At 44.3% G+C, this 18,536-nt stretch overlaps 1 protein-coding gene across 1 annotated transcript in view; it reads right to left on the bottom strand.

Annotated features, from left to right (window-relative positions):
• Positions 1-362: 362 nt before the first annotated feature.
• Positions 363-18,536, bottom strand: part of UBASH3B (ubiquitin associated and SH3 domain containing B) — a 62,759-nt gene continuing 44,585 nt past the window's right edge. The window contains exons 5-14 of the mRNA XM_080631701.1: positions 17,067-17,236; positions 15,432-15,640; positions 12,292-12,427; positions 11,799-11,919; positions 10,929-11,051; positions 9,136-9,228; positions 8,378-8,522; positions 7,118-7,224; positions 6,084-6,193; positions 363-5,243 (exon numbers count right to left, since the gene is read on the bottom strand). Coding sequence (XP_080487827.1) covers positions 5,106-5,243; positions 6,084-6,193; positions 7,118-7,224; positions 8,378-8,522; positions 9,136-9,228; positions 10,929-11,051; positions 11,799-11,919; positions 12,292-12,427; positions 15,432-15,640; positions 17,067-17,236 — 1,352 coding nt within the window. The 3' untranslated portion in view covers positions 363-5,105. The remainder of the gene's footprint in view (positions 5,244-6,083; positions 6,194-7,117; positions 7,225-8,377; positions 8,523-9,135; positions 9,229-10,928; positions 11,052-11,798; positions 11,920-12,291; positions 12,428-15,431; positions 15,641-17,066; positions 17,237-18,536) is intronic.

Here is an 18,536-nt window from a genome sequence, read left to right as displayed (position 1 = left end):
ATCTAGGCGGGCATCCCGAAGTCGCATGTGGTGAGGGCAGCATTGCAACCCAAACTGAGCAACAGCCCTGACTCCTGTTTTGTTTCTAAGTTCCAGGATAGCTGTTCTCTAGTTGTACACCCAGCACAGGCGGTTTTCCTACCTACATCCTGCTGGAGCCACTGAAAATACAGCTCTGAGGTAGCCCTCCATTGAAGGAATATTCACCCTGTCCAAATCCAACAGGCTTGAGAGGAACATTCAAATAGGAAGAGCAAGGTCTGGGTGCTCGGCATCTTTGTTAAATCATCTATGAGACACTTGTGTCTGACTTCAGAGAAATCCATTTAATGTCATAAGCAAATTAAAATGCAGTGGTTGTTGTAACAGTTGTTAGCACTCAAAACTGAGATTTAAAAACAACAACCCCTTCCCCCAAAATAAAAAAATACGGATGTCACAGGTAATTACAGCGATTTTTGGCAATACAATTATTGTCTTTTGAAACAGCAAACATTATTTCTCAAATAAATACAACCTGCTCACACTTACAAAAACATAAGAAACAGAATGATACATCAGGTTTAGAATGGAGGAAAAAAGAAGTATCCATTGATAACATCAAGTTTGAAGAGATGTCCACAGAGAGAGACTGCAGAAAATACATCTGAATGGCAAGTAATTTTGTTATGCAGAAGGTGTGGGTCATGGATATTCCCCAGGGAACAAGTGTGCGAGGAAGTGGTGAGAAGTAAGTAGAGTAATTTAGAGTGTATGCAGCCAATCACACCTACTGCTTTTGTGGTGTTCGGTCATTCACTGTTTCAAGCATGTCTGCTACCACCATGATTTCACGTACAGCTATGAAGTTCAAATAATTCCCTCTACGCTTGGGCCTTTTTAAGAAACAAAGGACAAAATAAACCCGTTAAGGCTTCCTTTCTAAACATTTCAGTCCATTTTAAGTTGTGAAGCAGCACAAACTAACTTCCAGCTCTGGGTTTAAATGGGGGTTAGTCAGCTACAGCTTAGCTCAAGTATCTCTCTTTGAAATGAATATAACGAGACACTAAATCTCGCCCTGCTTCTGCATGCATTCCTTAAATCAGAGCTGGAAGGGCTCAACCCTGCATGTGAGTCCGGCAAATCCCTCATCCAGTCAGTGGCAGGGGAGCAGCCTTTGCACAGCTTCATCCCAAGCTTGAGGGCATAGTGAGAAATCTTCCTCTTTGTTTCCCTGGGCTCTGGATCATGGATCAAGCATTTGTAACGACCCACGCGACCCAGAGGGAGAAGTTTACAACCCCTCCCATCCAGTGCAGTGCGCAGGAGCTAAGTGAAGAGGCTCTTTTGTCACAGTGCTGTACCCAACCACCTCCCCATCCTCTGACTGTGTGTCCAAGAGCTGCACATTAACAAAGACTACGGCACCCACATCCCTGAGATATTGCTACCTGGGGGGCTCAGGGCTGCAGATTGAATAGAATATGCTTGGAAATAGTGCTTTAGCATCCCTTCTACCCTCTGTTTTGCACAATTACAGCTTGCTTTGCCCCAATTCCTACAGAATTCTCGCAAACAGCCACTTGTTTGTAAGTTGTCACTTCCATAGTAAGGTTGGCACTAGAAGCTAACACCAGAGGTGAGGAGGAGGCTCCTACCATCAGCTGACTTCTGACTGAGTGAAAAAGGAGCTATGGTTTTTGTGAAGCCATGGCCTGGATCCTCAGTTTGTATAAAACAGCAAAGCTCTGTTGATCTGAGTATGCAGTGTCAATATACCCTCACAGACAGCCTGGCTCTTAAAATACTTAAATCAGAGGATTTAAGTATTTGGCTGTCACTGCCACTGCACTAAATGCAAGGGAAATACATGAAGCTTTAGATATGGCATCTGCATTAAGGTATCCCCGGGCAGAGCTCAAGACTTGTGGGATCAAACCTGAACTATTTTAAACACTGGTTTTGACCTTCTGGTGCTGTGCATCATCCTGTCGTCTGCTCCTGTGCTACAATTGGATTCTGCACTTTGGTTCTTCTGTTTTCCTAGCCCAACCCTTAAGTTGCAGTTTATGAAAATACTGGATGAGCATTTCAAGCTTTTTATTCCTTAATAGGGAAGAGAGGAGAAAATCTGGGAACTATTTGCCTCCTGTACCCTAATTAAACTACTGGGATCTGATGAAGCTCACAGTGAAGGCAAGGAAAAGACTTGCATGCACTTTAGATAGATCAAGGCTAATGTTCTTCTGGGACAAAACACTGAAGTGACGTTAAATACACATTAATGAGCAGCAATTGTTTTGTATTCTTAAAATCTTGATTAAAAATGAGAAATGAACATCTTTTTCTTTTCCCGCAATGAGCCGTATCGACATGAGACTACTCAACACACTACTCCTGTGAGAAATCAAAATGCTACAAGAAAATAAGGTTTCATCTGAGATTCTTGACACCTGAAAAATCTAATTTGAGATAAGACTGCAATTGTCAAAATACTTTCTCAAACATCCAAAAAAATATATATATTTTAAGAAGAGAGTATTTTAACATCTACCTTCTCAAACAGAGCGTTCTTTCCTACATTACTTGCTATACGCAAAGATCAGCTAGTACAATATTCAAATTGTGCATTCAGGTTACGTTCCTTCTCTGTTTCATGCTCCTGTCTAAATAAACTCCTCGTAATGTTGCTTAACTGTAGCAGGACCTGAGCAGCCTCCACTGTTTCATATAGGCAGTATTTGCTGCCTCCAACAACATCTTCCTGGCCCAAAGCGTGAAACACAAAGCAGTGCAGAGGATTACACATGCATCAGGAACCAAATTAGCTTTTGGCGTGATTGTCATCACTACTACTTAGTTTTACACCCTTTGCAAATTTGCAGTGAGTAAGCATGGAGGAAAGCAAGGCAGAAAGGCTCCTCAGAATGTCCACACACAGCCAAAAGTAGTTTAAATTACAGTTAAAAACTAAAGTGACAGCAGTGTAACCACACAGGAGCAGTTTCTTCTGTCATTTCCTAAGTTTCCTCCCTGACTTTTCAGTATACATCCCTGGTATAATAATGCACTTACGAATGGCCTACTGTGTGTTACATAGTCATAAATGTATAAATAGTGGATTATTGTTACAGCTCATGGCAATGTATGTATTGCACAGGATGAGCGCTCAGCTGACTCAGAATCTGCTGTCCTCTCCCTGGCAAACTCAATAAAACCAGAGACAACGCTGAGCTAAACCCTCTTCACCACTGTTACATTGCAATTGCTGAGGGTTTTGCCTCATTGAAGAAGGAATTGCAGTTTATCGCTTCCTATTTGTTCTGATTGCTGAAAGTGCAGCTCGGTCATATCCTGGTGAAGCAACACAAAATGAGCTTTCATTTCGCTATGAATAACAAGCTGTTGTCAGAGTTGGCCAGTATAAACTTCTGTGCCACACAAACCTCTCAAACAAGGAGCCTAATACTTTCTGCAGTGGAAAAGCTGGACAGAAGAGAGGTACCTAGGATGCTGGAATTTCTTTCCTCGTACTTCTGAGCTCGCCTTTGATGCTATTTATGGGAATACTCAGACTTATGGCCCAAATCAAGCAAGTGGTATGCCTAAATCTCTTTCATCCCATTTAAACACATTTTTAAGTACCTTCTGAAAGAGAGTCTACACTGATAAAACCCGCAGAAAAGTCTGCAGGAACTTTTGGACCCAAAGCTGATGACTGAAGAAGGTATTAATCTAGAAGAAATCTGCTTTGAAGCCAGTTTACACTCATAGCCACCCATTGTGCTGGATTTTGCATTCTCCTGTGAAGCAGTTGGTATTGGCATCTTGTAGGCTGTTGTACTAAGAGGACACCTCTTGTGATTGCAAAGATTTTAGGTACAGATGGAAATCCTTCTCTCCCCCTTCTCCCCAAATCCAACCCCTTGCTCTACTGGATAAGCAGCACCTTAATAGGCCAAAGCACATTGCTCCTATATTTAAGCACATTGTTTTTTCAGCTCTGCTTTGTCTTTATGACAGATGGCACTTAGGAGTTAAGGAAAAGAAACCAAAGTATGCAGCAGAGGCTGAATTTCAGCATCTTTCCTATTTCATCATTACCTCCTGAAGAAAGCTGCTTACTGCAGAGCCTCACCAGGGCTGACAGAAAAGCTCACAAGGGACAGAAAGCCACCACTGTGTAAATGACCAGCACAAAATCTCAGTATAAAAGGGAAAACCCTTTCCCAAGGTCTTCTGAAGGGAACTGAAATGACACAAACAATGAGGCTGGCTCCGTGCACAAGAGTGGATTTCAATAACCTAAATAATAAGAGAAAAACCCCAATAACAACTATCCAGATCCTTCAGGTTTGGTTGGAAAAGGCTTATTTCATCTCCACTTAAAAGAGACTGCTCCTAGTCTTAGGTTCACAACGGTGCTGTCTTTTGATGTGCAAACTTCACCTGTAACTGATGTGGAATCCTGAATTCTCTTCTGACGTGGATCAGCATCAATCGGTCCCTGCATCCACAGTGCGCCCAACACACCACCTAACACAGTGCTCAAACAGAGGAGAGGAATAATATAATGCTGCCTGCAGAGGCAATGCTGGAACCTCATTTCCAGCTGGTGGTGATACACTTTATGGAAGGTGCTGAGAATCTGGGGGCTAGGATTAAGGGGGGTGTCAACACATCATCCTGAACATGCCTGCTAATGCTCTGCAAATGTAGTAGTGAAACAACCCCCCAGCATCCTGAATGCTCAACTCTTACATAGTGCTAGTTGTTTCTAACGTGGTGCAGAAGGCAGTGATAGTTACTGGTATTATTAGAGCTCCATTCAAAGTGGGAAAATCTACCTGAGCTACTGACTAAATAGAGACTCCCTGATGTGCAAGAGCTTCAATCTGCACTTTATTTTTTAACCTCAAATCACTCCCTTTTGTATTTGCCTAGTTGTATGTGAGAATTCTTGCATGACTGTGGCTGTGTGAGATGTGTTATAACAGCTGTTTGTGTGATCCACTGAACATATTATGACTGGTTTTTCCCCACTTTGTCAATAAACACAAGAAAGAAGAGCATTCTCCAACGCTTAGAACGGTGATGGGTTTTCCTTGCTCATGTAGCTTGGCCTATTCTTGTAGTAAGGTTTCTCTCCAGTTAAAGCCTCCAGTTGGTCCGTGTGTGAGAGGGAGGATGGGGGGGTCCGTAAGCTGCCAAACACCTGTATCTCCCAGTTCTTCGCAGGAGCAAAACCCCAAGTATGGAATCTGTGTAAAGAGAGATGGAAATAAAGGTATTGAGCAAGGATGAATCTGAGCAAGGAGGGAGCTCCCCTAAGTGCTGATGTCCTGCTGTGCTCCTGAAGCATTTCACTGCCTTCTCTCTCTTTCCCTCTCCCCAAAGCCTATTGTAAAAGATGACTGTAGGACTCAGGTGTGACAGCTAGACTTTGTGCACCATTGTATGTGTAAAACACTAGGAAAGACAGATTATACCTTTGTAACACAGCTTAAATATGGGCCACTTCAAACCAAAGATGCCCTGTTGGCCGACGTGGTCCTAAACCCTGAAGGCCAGGACAGTTTATGGGGGAGAAATATGGATGTGCTTATGAGTATCCCAGAGAGCATCTGCAAGGCTGGCAGCGAACAATGCCATCTCCTTAGCCAGGGCTGGAGTAAAGGAATGAAGGCAGAAGACCTCACTATAATTTTCAGCCCCTTTCTCTGATGGTTAACAGCTCTTTCGAGCACAATGAGAAGGGGAAGTGCTGTAGGGCGGAAGTGCCTTGTTAACTACGGTTAGTGTGTTTTCGGCACTGGAGGGCACTGTGGGAGTCTCTGTACGGCTCCTGGTGTCTACAAGCAGAAAGCAGTCACTGCAAGCCCATTTGTAGGTGCGCATCTGATCCCACGCTATCTGTTACAGAAGTGACAGGTTACGATAGCCTTTTAAACCAATCTGCTTTACTCTCCTGACTTCCGAAGCTCAGTAACGGGTGGAACAACCAGATGAGGGGAACACAGTGTCCTCTGCCTGCTGAAGCAGATTGCAAATGTCTTTTCTCTTTGTAAAGCCAGCAAGCTTTACTCCTTGGTGGTAATTACCTTTCGGACCATCTGTACAAAGTCCTTGGAGTTCTGTGGCGAGAGCCCTTGGAGCTGGCAGGTACAAGCCTCCAGGGAGGACGCATGTGCCACTATCAGGATGTTATTTCCTGAAACAGAGTGAGAAAGGCAGGCTGAGGAGGGAGAAGGAGCCAGCTTTTTAGGGACTGGTGCCCAAGATCAAGCAGGCCATTTAAAATGTTTGAAAGTGGATCAGTTCATCACGTCACAGCAATTAAACTATGTTTAATAGGAGAAAAAAGCTTGCTTTATTAACATACTCGGAGCATTTCTCAATTTTCAGGATAATGGTTAACTTGGTTTTAAAACTTAGTTTTCAAAAGGCTTTCTGAAGAAAACAGGAATTCCAGTGAGATTTCGGCTGTCTTGTGAAGCAAATGCTTTTCTCCTCCCCCAAAATGAAGTCTGATTGAAGCAAGCACTTTAATTTCAGTTGCTGGTTTTCCACAGCGACAGCTTTAGATTTCCAATTCCAGGATCCTTTACAACCAATGCCACACTGTGTTATCAGGTCTGTGTGCAAGCTATTAGAAGTTTATATGGTACAGACAGATCAGTGAAATAGTGGAATCACCAGAACTTAGAAAAATCCTTTTCCTTATTATGAATGAGAAATAAAAGCTAGGGTTTTTTTGGTGCAAGAATTGCTCTATAGTATTAAGGGACAATGTATTTCAGAGCTCAGATGGGGGATGGAATATGCCCCATCTGATGCTGGTAATAGACAGCAGAGTGCAAATGGCTTATTCATTGCCTTGAGAGACGGATAGCTTGCATTGGGTATGGATCTCACTTGTGCTACTGCCATAAAGTTTATGGACCTTTCTCATAAGCTGAGCATGTCTGGACTTATAGTTCTGGCACATACAGCAGTTTCCAGTGTTTCTGGGAGAGGGGATGAGAGACACCGGTATGGGGATTCACCTCCTTGAAGAGGGAAAGACTGGTCAGGAATACTGGCATTCACATCCCAAAGAGCCTGGCTTGTTTTTCACCCTATTGGTAGCACTCACCTTTGCCTTTACATTCACTGATGATTTCTTTAGTTACTTGGTAGCTTCTACTTATGTATGTATCATAAGATTCGGAAACCACTAACTTGCTGACAGGAATATGAGGTCTGTGGGCAGAAAAACAAGTACGGTAAATTGGAAGAAGTGATCAAGGTTTAAGTGCAAGCTATGATTCATCTGAAAGTATCTGTTTCTTTAAATTCGCCAAATCTCCAGAACGGAGTCTCATGTCAGGACCACCGGGATGATTTTTATACTTCAAGATCAAGATGTTTGCCTTTCCTCTGCATAGAGATATTTCAATTCGCTGGGAACAATAACTGCTTCCTCTACTGTGGACCAGTTTGGTGGCAGCATAGGGCATGCTGATTATACTTGCATTGCTTCTGCAACGGCTCTGCTTAGAGGGTGGGCTGACAACATCTGTCTCTGCTTGAAGAGACCGGGCAGGTACAGGGAGAAACACAGAGCATGGAGAAGGGAGATGCTGACTCTCTTCACTATTTATGCTTTGATGGTGAAGGGCAGAGGCAAACTGCTGCTTTGGCCATCTGGAAAGCTGCATTGCTGGGAAAAGCCTGGAATTAGACAGCCTTCTCCCGAGCCAGGGAGGTTCAGTGAATTGCCTGGCAATTGTATCAGCTAGAGTAGGTTGATGTGCACAGAGAAGCAAGGGAAAGGAAGCAGAAGGCTGTATTTTCCTGCTGTGATGGAAGGAAAAAGCCTAACTTTTCTCTCCATCCAATGATCTGACATTGATCTACAGGAATTACCCTTGCTGAGAGGGGCAAGTGACTGGGCTGTCTCCCAGTCCCCCACCTAAGCAGCTGGCCACACAAGAGCTGGCTCTTTTCTTGTGCTGAGAATATTCATTATGGGCTTCCCAGAAGGCATGTATTTTCTGAAGCAGAGACTCCTGTGGTCCAGCTGCTCTGCTGGGTGTTAGCCACATGATACCCTTTCAGGGATAAATACAGTGTAAGGACTTCTATTTAGATACCCTCATAGCGCTGGAATTTCAGCTGCAGACACAATGTGAGTGGGTTATGCTATAATTAGTCATAAAAAACCTGTATTTTTTTCTTTACATTTTCCCTTTTTTTTCTTAATGTTTCAACTGCTCATTCTTAAAAAACTTTAGTTTATTCTAGGAGCCTCAGCAGCTCTTCCAGTCACTCCTTCAATTTAAAATCTCAGCAGAGCACTCCAAATACAAAGCCGGAAAGCAATGCAAGACCCTCTCACCCCCCTTTCTGCTACCTGTAGGTTGTATCAACGCTTAGAGTAGCTGCAGCTAAATCCATGGGGGGTATCCAGGCAGGTAGCGTGTTCCCAGAGACCCACTTGGTCCATTCAAACAAGCCCGGCTCTATTCGGATTTTCAGGTTGTTCTCTTGTTGCATACCTGGAAAAGGGAGAAAGGAGACCAGGTATCAATGAAAGCAGCAAGACTTTGCACCTTTAATACTCCAGTTTGATTGTAAATTAATTTCTTTTCCTAAGTAGTCAGTTGATTAATAGGTCATATGAAAGATGAAGTATTTAATAGAAGTACTTGGCATATGATATGCCAGGGAGTTTAAACCTCTGGCCAGCAGCTACATGCAATATATTGACTGTATTTTGGAGCTGGTTTTCAACCATTTCCAGTGCCAGGGCTTCTCATAGGGAATCACTATTTCCCTTCTTAGTTTCTGCAGTAAATTATTCTTACTGTGGGTAGCAAGTTTCTTAGAGGTAGCAATCGTGAGAGCATGAAGCAATGAGCCCTTTCAGGAGCCTGAGCAGGCAAGGGCACATAAACTCAACTCTGACCATTTGCTTAAGCACTCATCACATCATGCAGTTAGAAAAGGCTTCCTTATGGGCAGTGTTGCTCTAGTGTAAACTATACTCCCTTGGAAATAATCCTTACCCTGAATTACCACTGAGCCCTTGCCACGCTCCCTTTTATATTTGGCATTGTTTTCCCCAGAAAGTGAGAAGAATGCAGCCTTTCCTGCTCATTGGGTTCTTACCTTTCAGGATATTGTGTGCTGTCTGTACACACCGTAAGGATGGGGAGCTGTAGATGTAGTCTACAATGGTATTAGTTTCTAGCAAGGCTTCACCTGCAAGCAAGTTGCAACACCCGTGAATAAAACCAGACAAACGGCATTGTAACAGCAACAGCAGCACGCAGGGTATGTGCCACAGCTTCCCAGCTGCACTGCTTGTGTTTGGGAAATATGTGTACCCATCATGTTCTGTTTCAGTGCAGGGCACTGTGATGTGTGCAGCTGTGGAACCAGGATTCATTTTCCTATGTGTGTCATAACCAGTACGCAAAGAGATCACAGCAGCTCTTGCACAGTTTCTGCTTCTCTTGCATTTAGCCAAGAAGAAAATGGTGTGGTGAGAAACTGTAGAGCTTGAATTTAATTTCATTTCATTTATAAGCTGTAAATCAAAATGATTCAAATTAACTCAAACCCAACTTAATTCAATTGGCTCGATTCTTCACCAGTATAAATTACCATTTCATTACACAGGTGGAAGATCACTGAAAATGAGATAAAAATCAACTCCACTACTGGGGTTATTAATATTCTTGCAATGGCTCAGGGAACCGAATGAGAACAGGAACCTGTTCAGCATTGCACAGACTTGTAGTAAGAAGGAGTTATACTTTTATTATATTAGAAGAGGCAGGACAAAGCAGTGGGAGCAAGAAGGGGTTGTTAACCTTGACGTCGTCTGTTTAACGATGGCTGTAACCATGTCAAACCAATCCATAAATCTCTTGAGAGGAGTGGGGTAATTTAGGAGGAGAGGCACCTCTAACAGCCCTCCGTTATGGGGAAGCTGCTCATTTGCTTTAGTCATCAGAGGAATTATGGCTCCAGCAACCCTCAAGGTCGAGCCTGTGCCATTGCAGCGGTTGCCTGCAGATGGCTGGCACACAGGTCGATGGTGCCTGGATCACGTATGCAGTTACGTACTTGGACCCATTTAATGATACCAGCAAAGTGTGCTGTGATTGCTCCCAGATCTGCCTTCTGTTATGTGCAGACTGTGAACCCTGATGCCATGTGGCCGGGAGTCTGAGCATCCTGCTGTTGTACAGTGATTTATTCTGTTTAAAAAGCAAGTATAATTTTAGCTGCCCTAGTTTCCATGTGACCAACACCAAGTACTATAAAGGATTTGAATCTGAGAAAATGCTAAGTACTGCTGACTGAAGTTCATGTCTCCTTTAATCACAATGCTCAGTATGTGCTCTTGACTACCAAATGCTTTTTTATCTGTACACAAACTAACAGGCTCAGAAATCAGGGACAAGGATGGTGGGGTGGGAGAACACTGGAAATAATTTGAACTGTGTTTTTGCCATATAATCATAAAGCCAGGCTGATAAAAGTGTATTGGTGTAGCAAACTGCAGGTCAGAATTCAGGCTTTTCAAAGTCAAGGAAGAAGCATCTTTTGCATGAGGTGACCATCACACTGCTGCATTTCTCACCAGCACTGGCAGTAACAGCATCTTCCACTGTGGCACGTTTACAGGGCGGTAGCGAGTGCTCTGCAACTGCACTGCTGATGGCTCTGATTTCACACCCTGTCTCAGATTTTGTGCTTTGTTTTTGCTTTGCAGCTGAAGGAGACAAGGTTCCCTTTGATGAAAAAGAGGGCTTGCTGGGGAAGGTGAAGGAAAATAGCAAAGGTTCTTCACACATCTAAACCCCATTAGCTCAGGGTATTCACTTTACTGCTGCCTTGCACTTTCTCTATTCTGTAGATGGGTAAGCTTTTGTCTGCTGAGGACAACTTACCAACAAGCCTTGCCTGCGTACAGCCCAGCACGGTGATGGGTGCATCTTTCTCATAGTCCCTGAACCCGCCGCTCCTTTGAGGTAAGCTGTGGGGCATGTTCAGGTTACTGCGCATATACCTTCCTGTGCGGGAAACATTAGAGGCAGTTGCTGGAATTAACTTGATCAGAGAGAGGCAGAGAGCATCACGCCTGTTTCTACTCTTACCACATCTGCACCTCGTAGGTGCTGCCTAGACCTGGCTATGGAGCAGTTTTTCCAAGTACAGCTACCAGGAATCTGACAAAGTGAAGTTAAGCAGCTGTATCAGTTCAAAGTCAAGCAGAGATTTTGGCTAGCGTTTGTAAAGTTATCTTTAGATTTCCCCGAAGGAGAATGATCTCTATCCCACAACAAAAGAAACCTCAAATGTTACACTTGTACAGGAGGCTAAAACGTCAGAGCTCTTCAAGTGTAATTTAGAAAGAGGTTAGCTTTAAATCATCCCTTTTTCCCATCAAAAAATAGATTAAAAGACTTCTTTGACAATTTTCCCATCAGCTCTAATGCCAACAGAGCCTGAAGTTATACTCTGTTAACTGCAGTCTGAAACTCAAGCATATAACTGGGTTGCAAACTCCAATTTATGCCCCAAAAGGCGCCCTGACCTGTACATGTGGTGCTGTAACTCTCACTTGGGACTGAGAGCCAGCTGTGCCAAACATTTTCCTGCTGGTAGTAAATGTTTGCACTGGGTACTGACTACAAACATCATTACTTCATTTCCAAACGAAAACACTCTCTGATGATGTTATTTTATTGTAATCCTTCCACCACACTCCTTCCTTCATCTAAACCTAGAGCCTGAGAGACCCACGAGAGCCGGCTCACCTTTGGCATCAAAGCACTGTGACAGCCAGTACTTCCCAAAGACGACATCCATCCTTTCCCCATGCCTGCAGACAAACAGGCAGCGTTTCTGAGGCCCTGGCTGGCTGGTTATTCTCAGGGGCTGGAAGAAAAATTACAGGATGCTTGACCTTCATCAAAGTGCAAGGGGTTTTCTGAGCTCTGGTTTACCAACAGGAGTCCGGACCAGGCACCTCTTGCTTTACCTTAGTGCAAATGCACAGGAAACTCTTAAGTTGGTAAATTTATGCTGGTATAAAACTGCTGAAGTAAGCAAAGGATGGGGCCCTGCTGCCCTGTGCTAAAAGCAGGTTTGGGGACACTGTGGTTATTGTGTTGTTCAAAAGCTTGTAGAGAACTTTAACTTGTAACTCCTGATTCAGGCAATGAAAGGAGACCATGTTGGGGAAAACCCAGTTGCTAGAAACTTGTCCCTGAAGCTGTGTGTGATCTATGTGTGTATGTGGGTCCCTACCTGCATGTTCTGGCAGATGATGGTGAGTGGCCCCGTATCGCCAGGTCCTTGGTCTTCCTGCTGTCTTCTTTCCAGAGCTCCATCAGTGAAGGCTTGAAGGGATGGGGAAGACGTAGTATTCAGAATTGAGTAGGACCTGCCAAAGATAGGAAGATGTTGGCTTCGGGAATGCTTTGGACTTCAAGTCCTCAGGCTGCAGTAAGTCCATTTCTGAAGTCTTCAGGAACTACTGATCAGTACTGTAGTCATGTTATTACATTATTACTTGTATGTTAGTGCTGCCTAGAGGGCACCTTGCTAGGTGATACACACACATGAAGAGACAAATCCCATCTCAACAGCCTTTCTGTTTCCTTACATTAAGGCCAAGATCTTCCTCACAGCCAGATGATGCTCACTGACATCGCCTGGGGACCAGCTGCACGTTACTTCCCATGGTTTTATATACCAAAGTTTGGAAACTAATGGCTAGAGGGAGTTTTCAGTCACCTTTCTAGCACAAGCTATTGCCTCAGTAGAGAGCTGCGGCACAGCCCTGCCTCTCATGGTGGGCTCACAAAATGCTTGTATTCCCTGGTAGGGACATGGCACACTCAGTCTGGGTTGCTGTTTCTCTATTTTTTAGTGTTGTCTGTTCTGTTTCCCATCTATGATGGGAATTTATTCTTACTAGTGCCTCCACTTAAGTGTAGCCAAAGGGATATAATAGATCCCACTCTCCCTCAAGGGATGTATGGTCCCTCTGGATAAAGCTCTCATGTCCAGACCTTCAAGGACTTTGACCGAGGCCCTTGGGATTAAACTCTGACAGGCAATTACAGAAGCTGCAGGGACCCTCTGCTGATTGTGTGGGTTACATTTGCTTAGTCATTAAAAAGAACATTGTCAGGTAATGTATATGGTCATTTGCTTTGACAGAAATAGTTTCAGCACCTTAAATATGTCACAAGTTGCTTCCTGACTAGCACCTAGTTAGGATGAAATCTCGTAGGGTTTTTGTAGCTGTTAAAATAACACCAAGTGCCTCTGCCAGTGGAACAAAAATGGGTCATCTGCATTTTTGTTAAGAACTGATTTTCTGTGGCATCATATGATTTGAACCAGTTTAAGGAAGGAAAAAAAGAATTAGGATGTGAGAATTAGGATGTGAGGATGAGACTGAGGTACCAGCTTATTTGGTCAGGTGAAGATATAGGTTTCCAACCTATAGCACTGATCAGAAATCAAGCATTTCTCCTCACTGTTACTAGCAGGTCCAGTCCTTGGCATGAGAAGAAATCATGCAGGGATGTGCCACTTATGCAAGCAAAGAAATGTAGTTTAGGTGTATAGAAAATCCTTGGGGTCTGCAGAATAGAAGTGATACCATTCCTATTTTTAGTAGACACGGAAAGGATTCAGACCTGAAGTCTCTCAAGACACAACCTGGTTTCATGGGCAGTGACTCTGTCTTGAAGGCAAAGCCTCTTCTGCCCTGTTAAACAGATCATCAAGCTTGCCTTAGTGTGGCAGCCTGTTGGTCTGCAGCTGAGGTACAGGCCTTCTTGTTGTATGTTTGTACAGTGCTGGCCAGAAGGTCTGTGTGCCTGGCAGAGCTCTTGAGACAATAGTTGGTTATAAAAGCCATGTCCTGCAAAGGCCACGGTTCAGCTTTTGCTTCGCTTGAGCAGTGCAAGAGGGCAACCTTTTCACGGTGAAACATGCAGAACCAGCTATCTAATTTTCTGTATTAGGGATTTTGTATCCTCGGAATAACATTTTGCATGGTACAGGCAAGGTGCTGCGGCCCAGAGCGAGCCGTGTTTTTGTGATGATCTCAATAATGCATGATTTTGACTTGGAAGAACGCAGTCTCTCGTGACCAGGAGGGAAAGCTCCATGGCTGTTATTTCTTTCTGTTTCATCCTCTGCAGGGCAGAAACGGGACATGGCTGTATGCACAGAGGCAGCACAAACCAGCCCCCAGGATCACAGCATCGCTTACCAACAGCAGCTTCAGTCGCAACACCATGAGTTGGGTATCTCTCCTGCAGCAAGGTGGTTCTGCAGTCCTGGTGAGTACTGCCATGCTTACTTTCATGTCTATGTGCCGTTCTTCTCTTACCACAAGGATCCTACTGTGACTATCATGGCTTAGACAGCAGCATTGTTTAGGTTCTCCTTAGCTTGCTATATTGTTTTGACTACATGACATTCTAATCTAATATTCCCTGCAGGAAGTCGTTGTGTAAAATGAGGCTGTTTCCGGGTACGTAATAATGTTTTTGATAAATGCTCCATATTGCATGTTCCAGTTGGTGATTTATAGTCTTTAGCAGTTAATCAGGGAAGGGACATTTCCTTGCTTTGATTGTCTGGAGGCAGAGGTGCTGGAGTTACAAAACATTTGCCTTTCCTCGTAGTTGCTGCTGCAATAGTAATTCTTCCTCATGCTAATCCCTAGGCATCAAAACTCTTCCAGGCACTGTAAGTAACAATGCACTAGAGCAGGCTGCTGAAGTATATGTGGTCCTAAGACCATTCTGGATGGCAAATGCTAGAGGAAGAAAGGATGCTCTTGCTGGATTTCATATTGGAGGGTCTCAATTAACTCCTGTCTTCATAAAAATACTCCGATTTACCTTGCTCGTGCGTCTTGATTTTCATTTCTCTATGCCCTGGCTATTGGAGGCGTTTCCGTATTCAAAAGGTGAGGTCTGCATTCTCACTGCAGCCAGTGGCAGGCTTCTCTAATCTTTCTAAGTATCTTAAGAAACACTGTTGACCCCAAGTCCTTTTCCCCAAGGGAATTATACATAGAAGATCTTGCTTCTCAAATTAATGCTCAGATCTAAGCCTTCCTGATCTTAGTCCCACCACAGAGGTATCTACACAGCAGTGGCTCTACCGTGGCCATCTGCTAAACAGCAGCAGTGAACCCATGAGTTGCTGTAATATCTTAGATAAATAAATCACGTTGTCCTCTAATCCCTTACACAGGGATAGCATCTGCTCTTCCTTTGCTTATGAGATTGGGCCTTGCGTGCCAGTTTGTTTCCCCCAAGCGACCTCCTCAGCCTCTTCACTTACCCAGGTGAAATCACAGCTGCTGTGATTTCCTTTTCACAGCAATGCAAACAGGACTGAGCAGCTTTACCTACCCATGAAACACCCAGGTCCCACATTCATCCGCCTTCGTGATGTAGTTTTCAGGCAGTAGCCCAGAGCAGCCAGTTGCAAGGGAAATGCCATAAATCCAGCCCTCACTTGTACTGGTTTGTTCCACTGGGGACATGAAAATGAAATCCCCTGGGACCAGCTCCAGTTCATCATCGTTCTGGGGGGTGTAAGGATAGATCACTTGCAGAGTCTGGGGGAGAAACAGAAGCAGAAGTGAATGAAAGGATTGTTAATGGAAGAGAACCTTTAGCTGAATAGGGCAGGAGCACTCCTAGACTGGATGTTTAACCTTAGCAAGGTGTGAAGAGTTCTGCTTCTAATGCATTACTTTGTCCCTGGCCAAGCCTAACTTCTGCAACAGCCTCACTCCAAGAAAATCCATACCTGCTGAGCGCCTCTGATCTCCTGATGGTATCAGCCCATTTGCTCACCAGTCCTCCTCTAGACTATTTGTGGCGTCTTCAAAGGAGGATGGAAACTAGTCACTGTCACCTGGTAGCACAAGGCCAGAACCTTCGCACATGGTTGCCTGAAGTTAGGTATGCAAAGACATGAGCTGGTTTTCATCAGTAACTCCCTTTGCAGTTAGTGATAGTGTTGACTACTTGCAGCTTCTGAAGGACAAGATGACACTTTGGATAGGAAAGGAGGCTGTCAGGCATGGGAAGCATAGGCTGGGTCAGAGCACTGTGCGTGAAAGACTTCAGCTCTCCAGAAGCTTTGGCATCTGTTTGTGTGTCTGATTGTGGACAATGTGCTTCGGTGGGATTAATCACCCCAACCTTAAGAGTCTGGTTAGCTGCCTGAGCCTCAGCAGGCACCTTCTGGACGTTCCCTCCTCCAGAAGCTGATTCATCTCATCCTGAGATAGACATCTTAGATGGGTCAGATGATTCACTTTCTGGAGGTGCTTGTTTCTCTGCATAGAGCCTCAGTGCAAAGGGAGCCTCAGACTTAAAGGTCTACCTTGGGGAGGGGAGATGAATCTCAGGTGTGGTTTCTTTATGCCCAAGATCCCAATTTACAAAATGGAAATAATGTATATTTTGTTGGAAAACATTATTAAGAAAGCTATATTAAGACGCTTGGATACTGCAGTTACAGAATACATCTGAGTAATTGAAGTATACAGGCTATGCGGATAAACGTGATGAAACTAAATGCTGCGATTAGTGATAATGTCAAGTCTGTACAGGAGAAATGGGTAGTGGTCAGTTTAAGATTCCAGCCTGATTCTGGAGAGATCAGACCAGCTTACACTGAGCTAACAGGACAGTCATTGTTAGAATTAATTAGTCCAGCAGGACATTGCTCCTGCAAGAAGCAAGAAAGGAGGTGGGTGAAACAGCCAAGTCTAGACAGTATGAATAAACAGCAAAAGAAAAGGCAAGATGGTCTAAGATGATTGGTAGGATGTGGGAGGTCTATATTCTGGGTGTCCTTGTGGGACAGGCAACTCCTTAATGTCTATCTAGTCTGCACTGTGTATTTGTGCCATGGGGGTCCTCATTCAGCCTGCAGCTTGTGAGCCCTCTTCAGCTGCAAATGCAGCTAAAATAGCCTCAACTCTGCTGGGTGCTTTTGTGGGGGGACTGAAACGAGCCCCAGTGATTTACCTCGTGGTTAACGAAGCGTATGTCTCGAGAGAATATCGCGGCGACCCAGTCACAACCCAGCTTGACGTCGATGTTCTGCGCTAGCTTCTCCAGCGTGGGCAGGTGGCTGGTCTGGAAGTGATAGGCCAGTGTCACATGAAGCTGCTTCTTGTGGGGCTCCACGTGGACATCTGCAACAAGGAGATGCCAGTTAACAAGTGCTGTGGAGATCAGCAGCTTTTAGAAGGTGTAAGGGTGTCTATTGCCTCTGAGCAGGGGCTGGGAGCCCAACTCTTCAAAGATACCTCAAGTGGAACAAGTTGTAGGGCTGCTTCTGAAAAGGCTTTGGGGAAGTCAAATGTGAGCTCCCCGTGCATGTTGCACCTTGGATCACATCATGAGACATTTGGGGGCTGATTCAGGCCTGAGTCACACCGGGGTGGTAGAAGAGGCACTGTTGCCTAACTGTCATTTGCATTCAGAAAGCAAGGGCTTGGATGGTGTGATAACAACTATTGTCTTTTCGAACCCACGGGGGTCTTCTGCCAAGAAAGACACTATTCCAGGAAAGGTGTCAGCTTTGTCATCAGCACCTTTCCAGAAGAAGCCTGATTTTTACTCTCCCTCCTTTTTTCTACAGTTACAATTATAAATCCATGGAATTTACAGTGGCAAGTTTATTACATCTTTTCCCTGGACATTAACTGAATTGCCAGTTTACCCATTGAGGGCGAGGTATTCCAGAACTGTGGAAGCAGACATTGACATGACAATGATCCCGCAGAAAAAGAACCTGTATTAGGAAAAGATTCTAGAAAGCAAAAAGGTGAAAGGATGTGAAACACTGGCACTCCTCCAGTCAGTGTGGAAATCAGGGGATGCATTGTTTGCATGTAATTAATTCTTGCTTATTCAACCAAAAATTGCAATTAAATTTGACTGATTATTCAGTCAAAATTGCAGCTATTCAGGGGCTTGGCTCCAAGTGCCAGCCAGGGGTAGCTGTGCGAGCTCATCCATCTCTTTTATTTTGATCAGCAGGAAAAAATATGTCCTGGATCTTTGAAAAAGCCCCGGAGACTTTAATGTGATAACCTGACCAAGCTGTGGACTGCAATGCAGCAATCGGCTTCCCCTATGAAAGAACCAATTTGGTCTGAATTGAAGCAATTGCAGGGGCAGACACATGATGGAAGCCACTGATGCTTCCTTCTCCTGGATCAGTGTTGTTGAGGAAAGAACTGCCCCTTTTGACTGTGCTGGTTTGGAGGGGAACACTTGTACCCGTCTCATGTGGCTGCAGCAGTCCTTGGACCCGCCTGATGTCTCTATGCCTGTTGCTGCCTTTCCAAACGTGCCTTTGTAAGGTAACAGCTCTTTTCTCCCTCTACTAAAGGGAAAATAACTTCTAGGTCACTATCAGGTGAAAGCACTGCATTTCAGATGTGTGGTGAACCTGTGACATGTCTGTTTCTCTTCCTCTGAACCAGA

This window comes from Psittacula echo, assembly GCF_963264785.1.
Source record: "Psittacula echo genome assembly, chromosome: 18".
NCBI lineage: Eukaryota > Metazoa > Chordata > Aves > Psittaciformes > Psittacidae > Psittacula > Psittacula echo.
The sequence above is the reverse complement of the archived record's forward strand: the minus strand, read 5'-3'. Positions and strand labels throughout refer to the sequence as shown.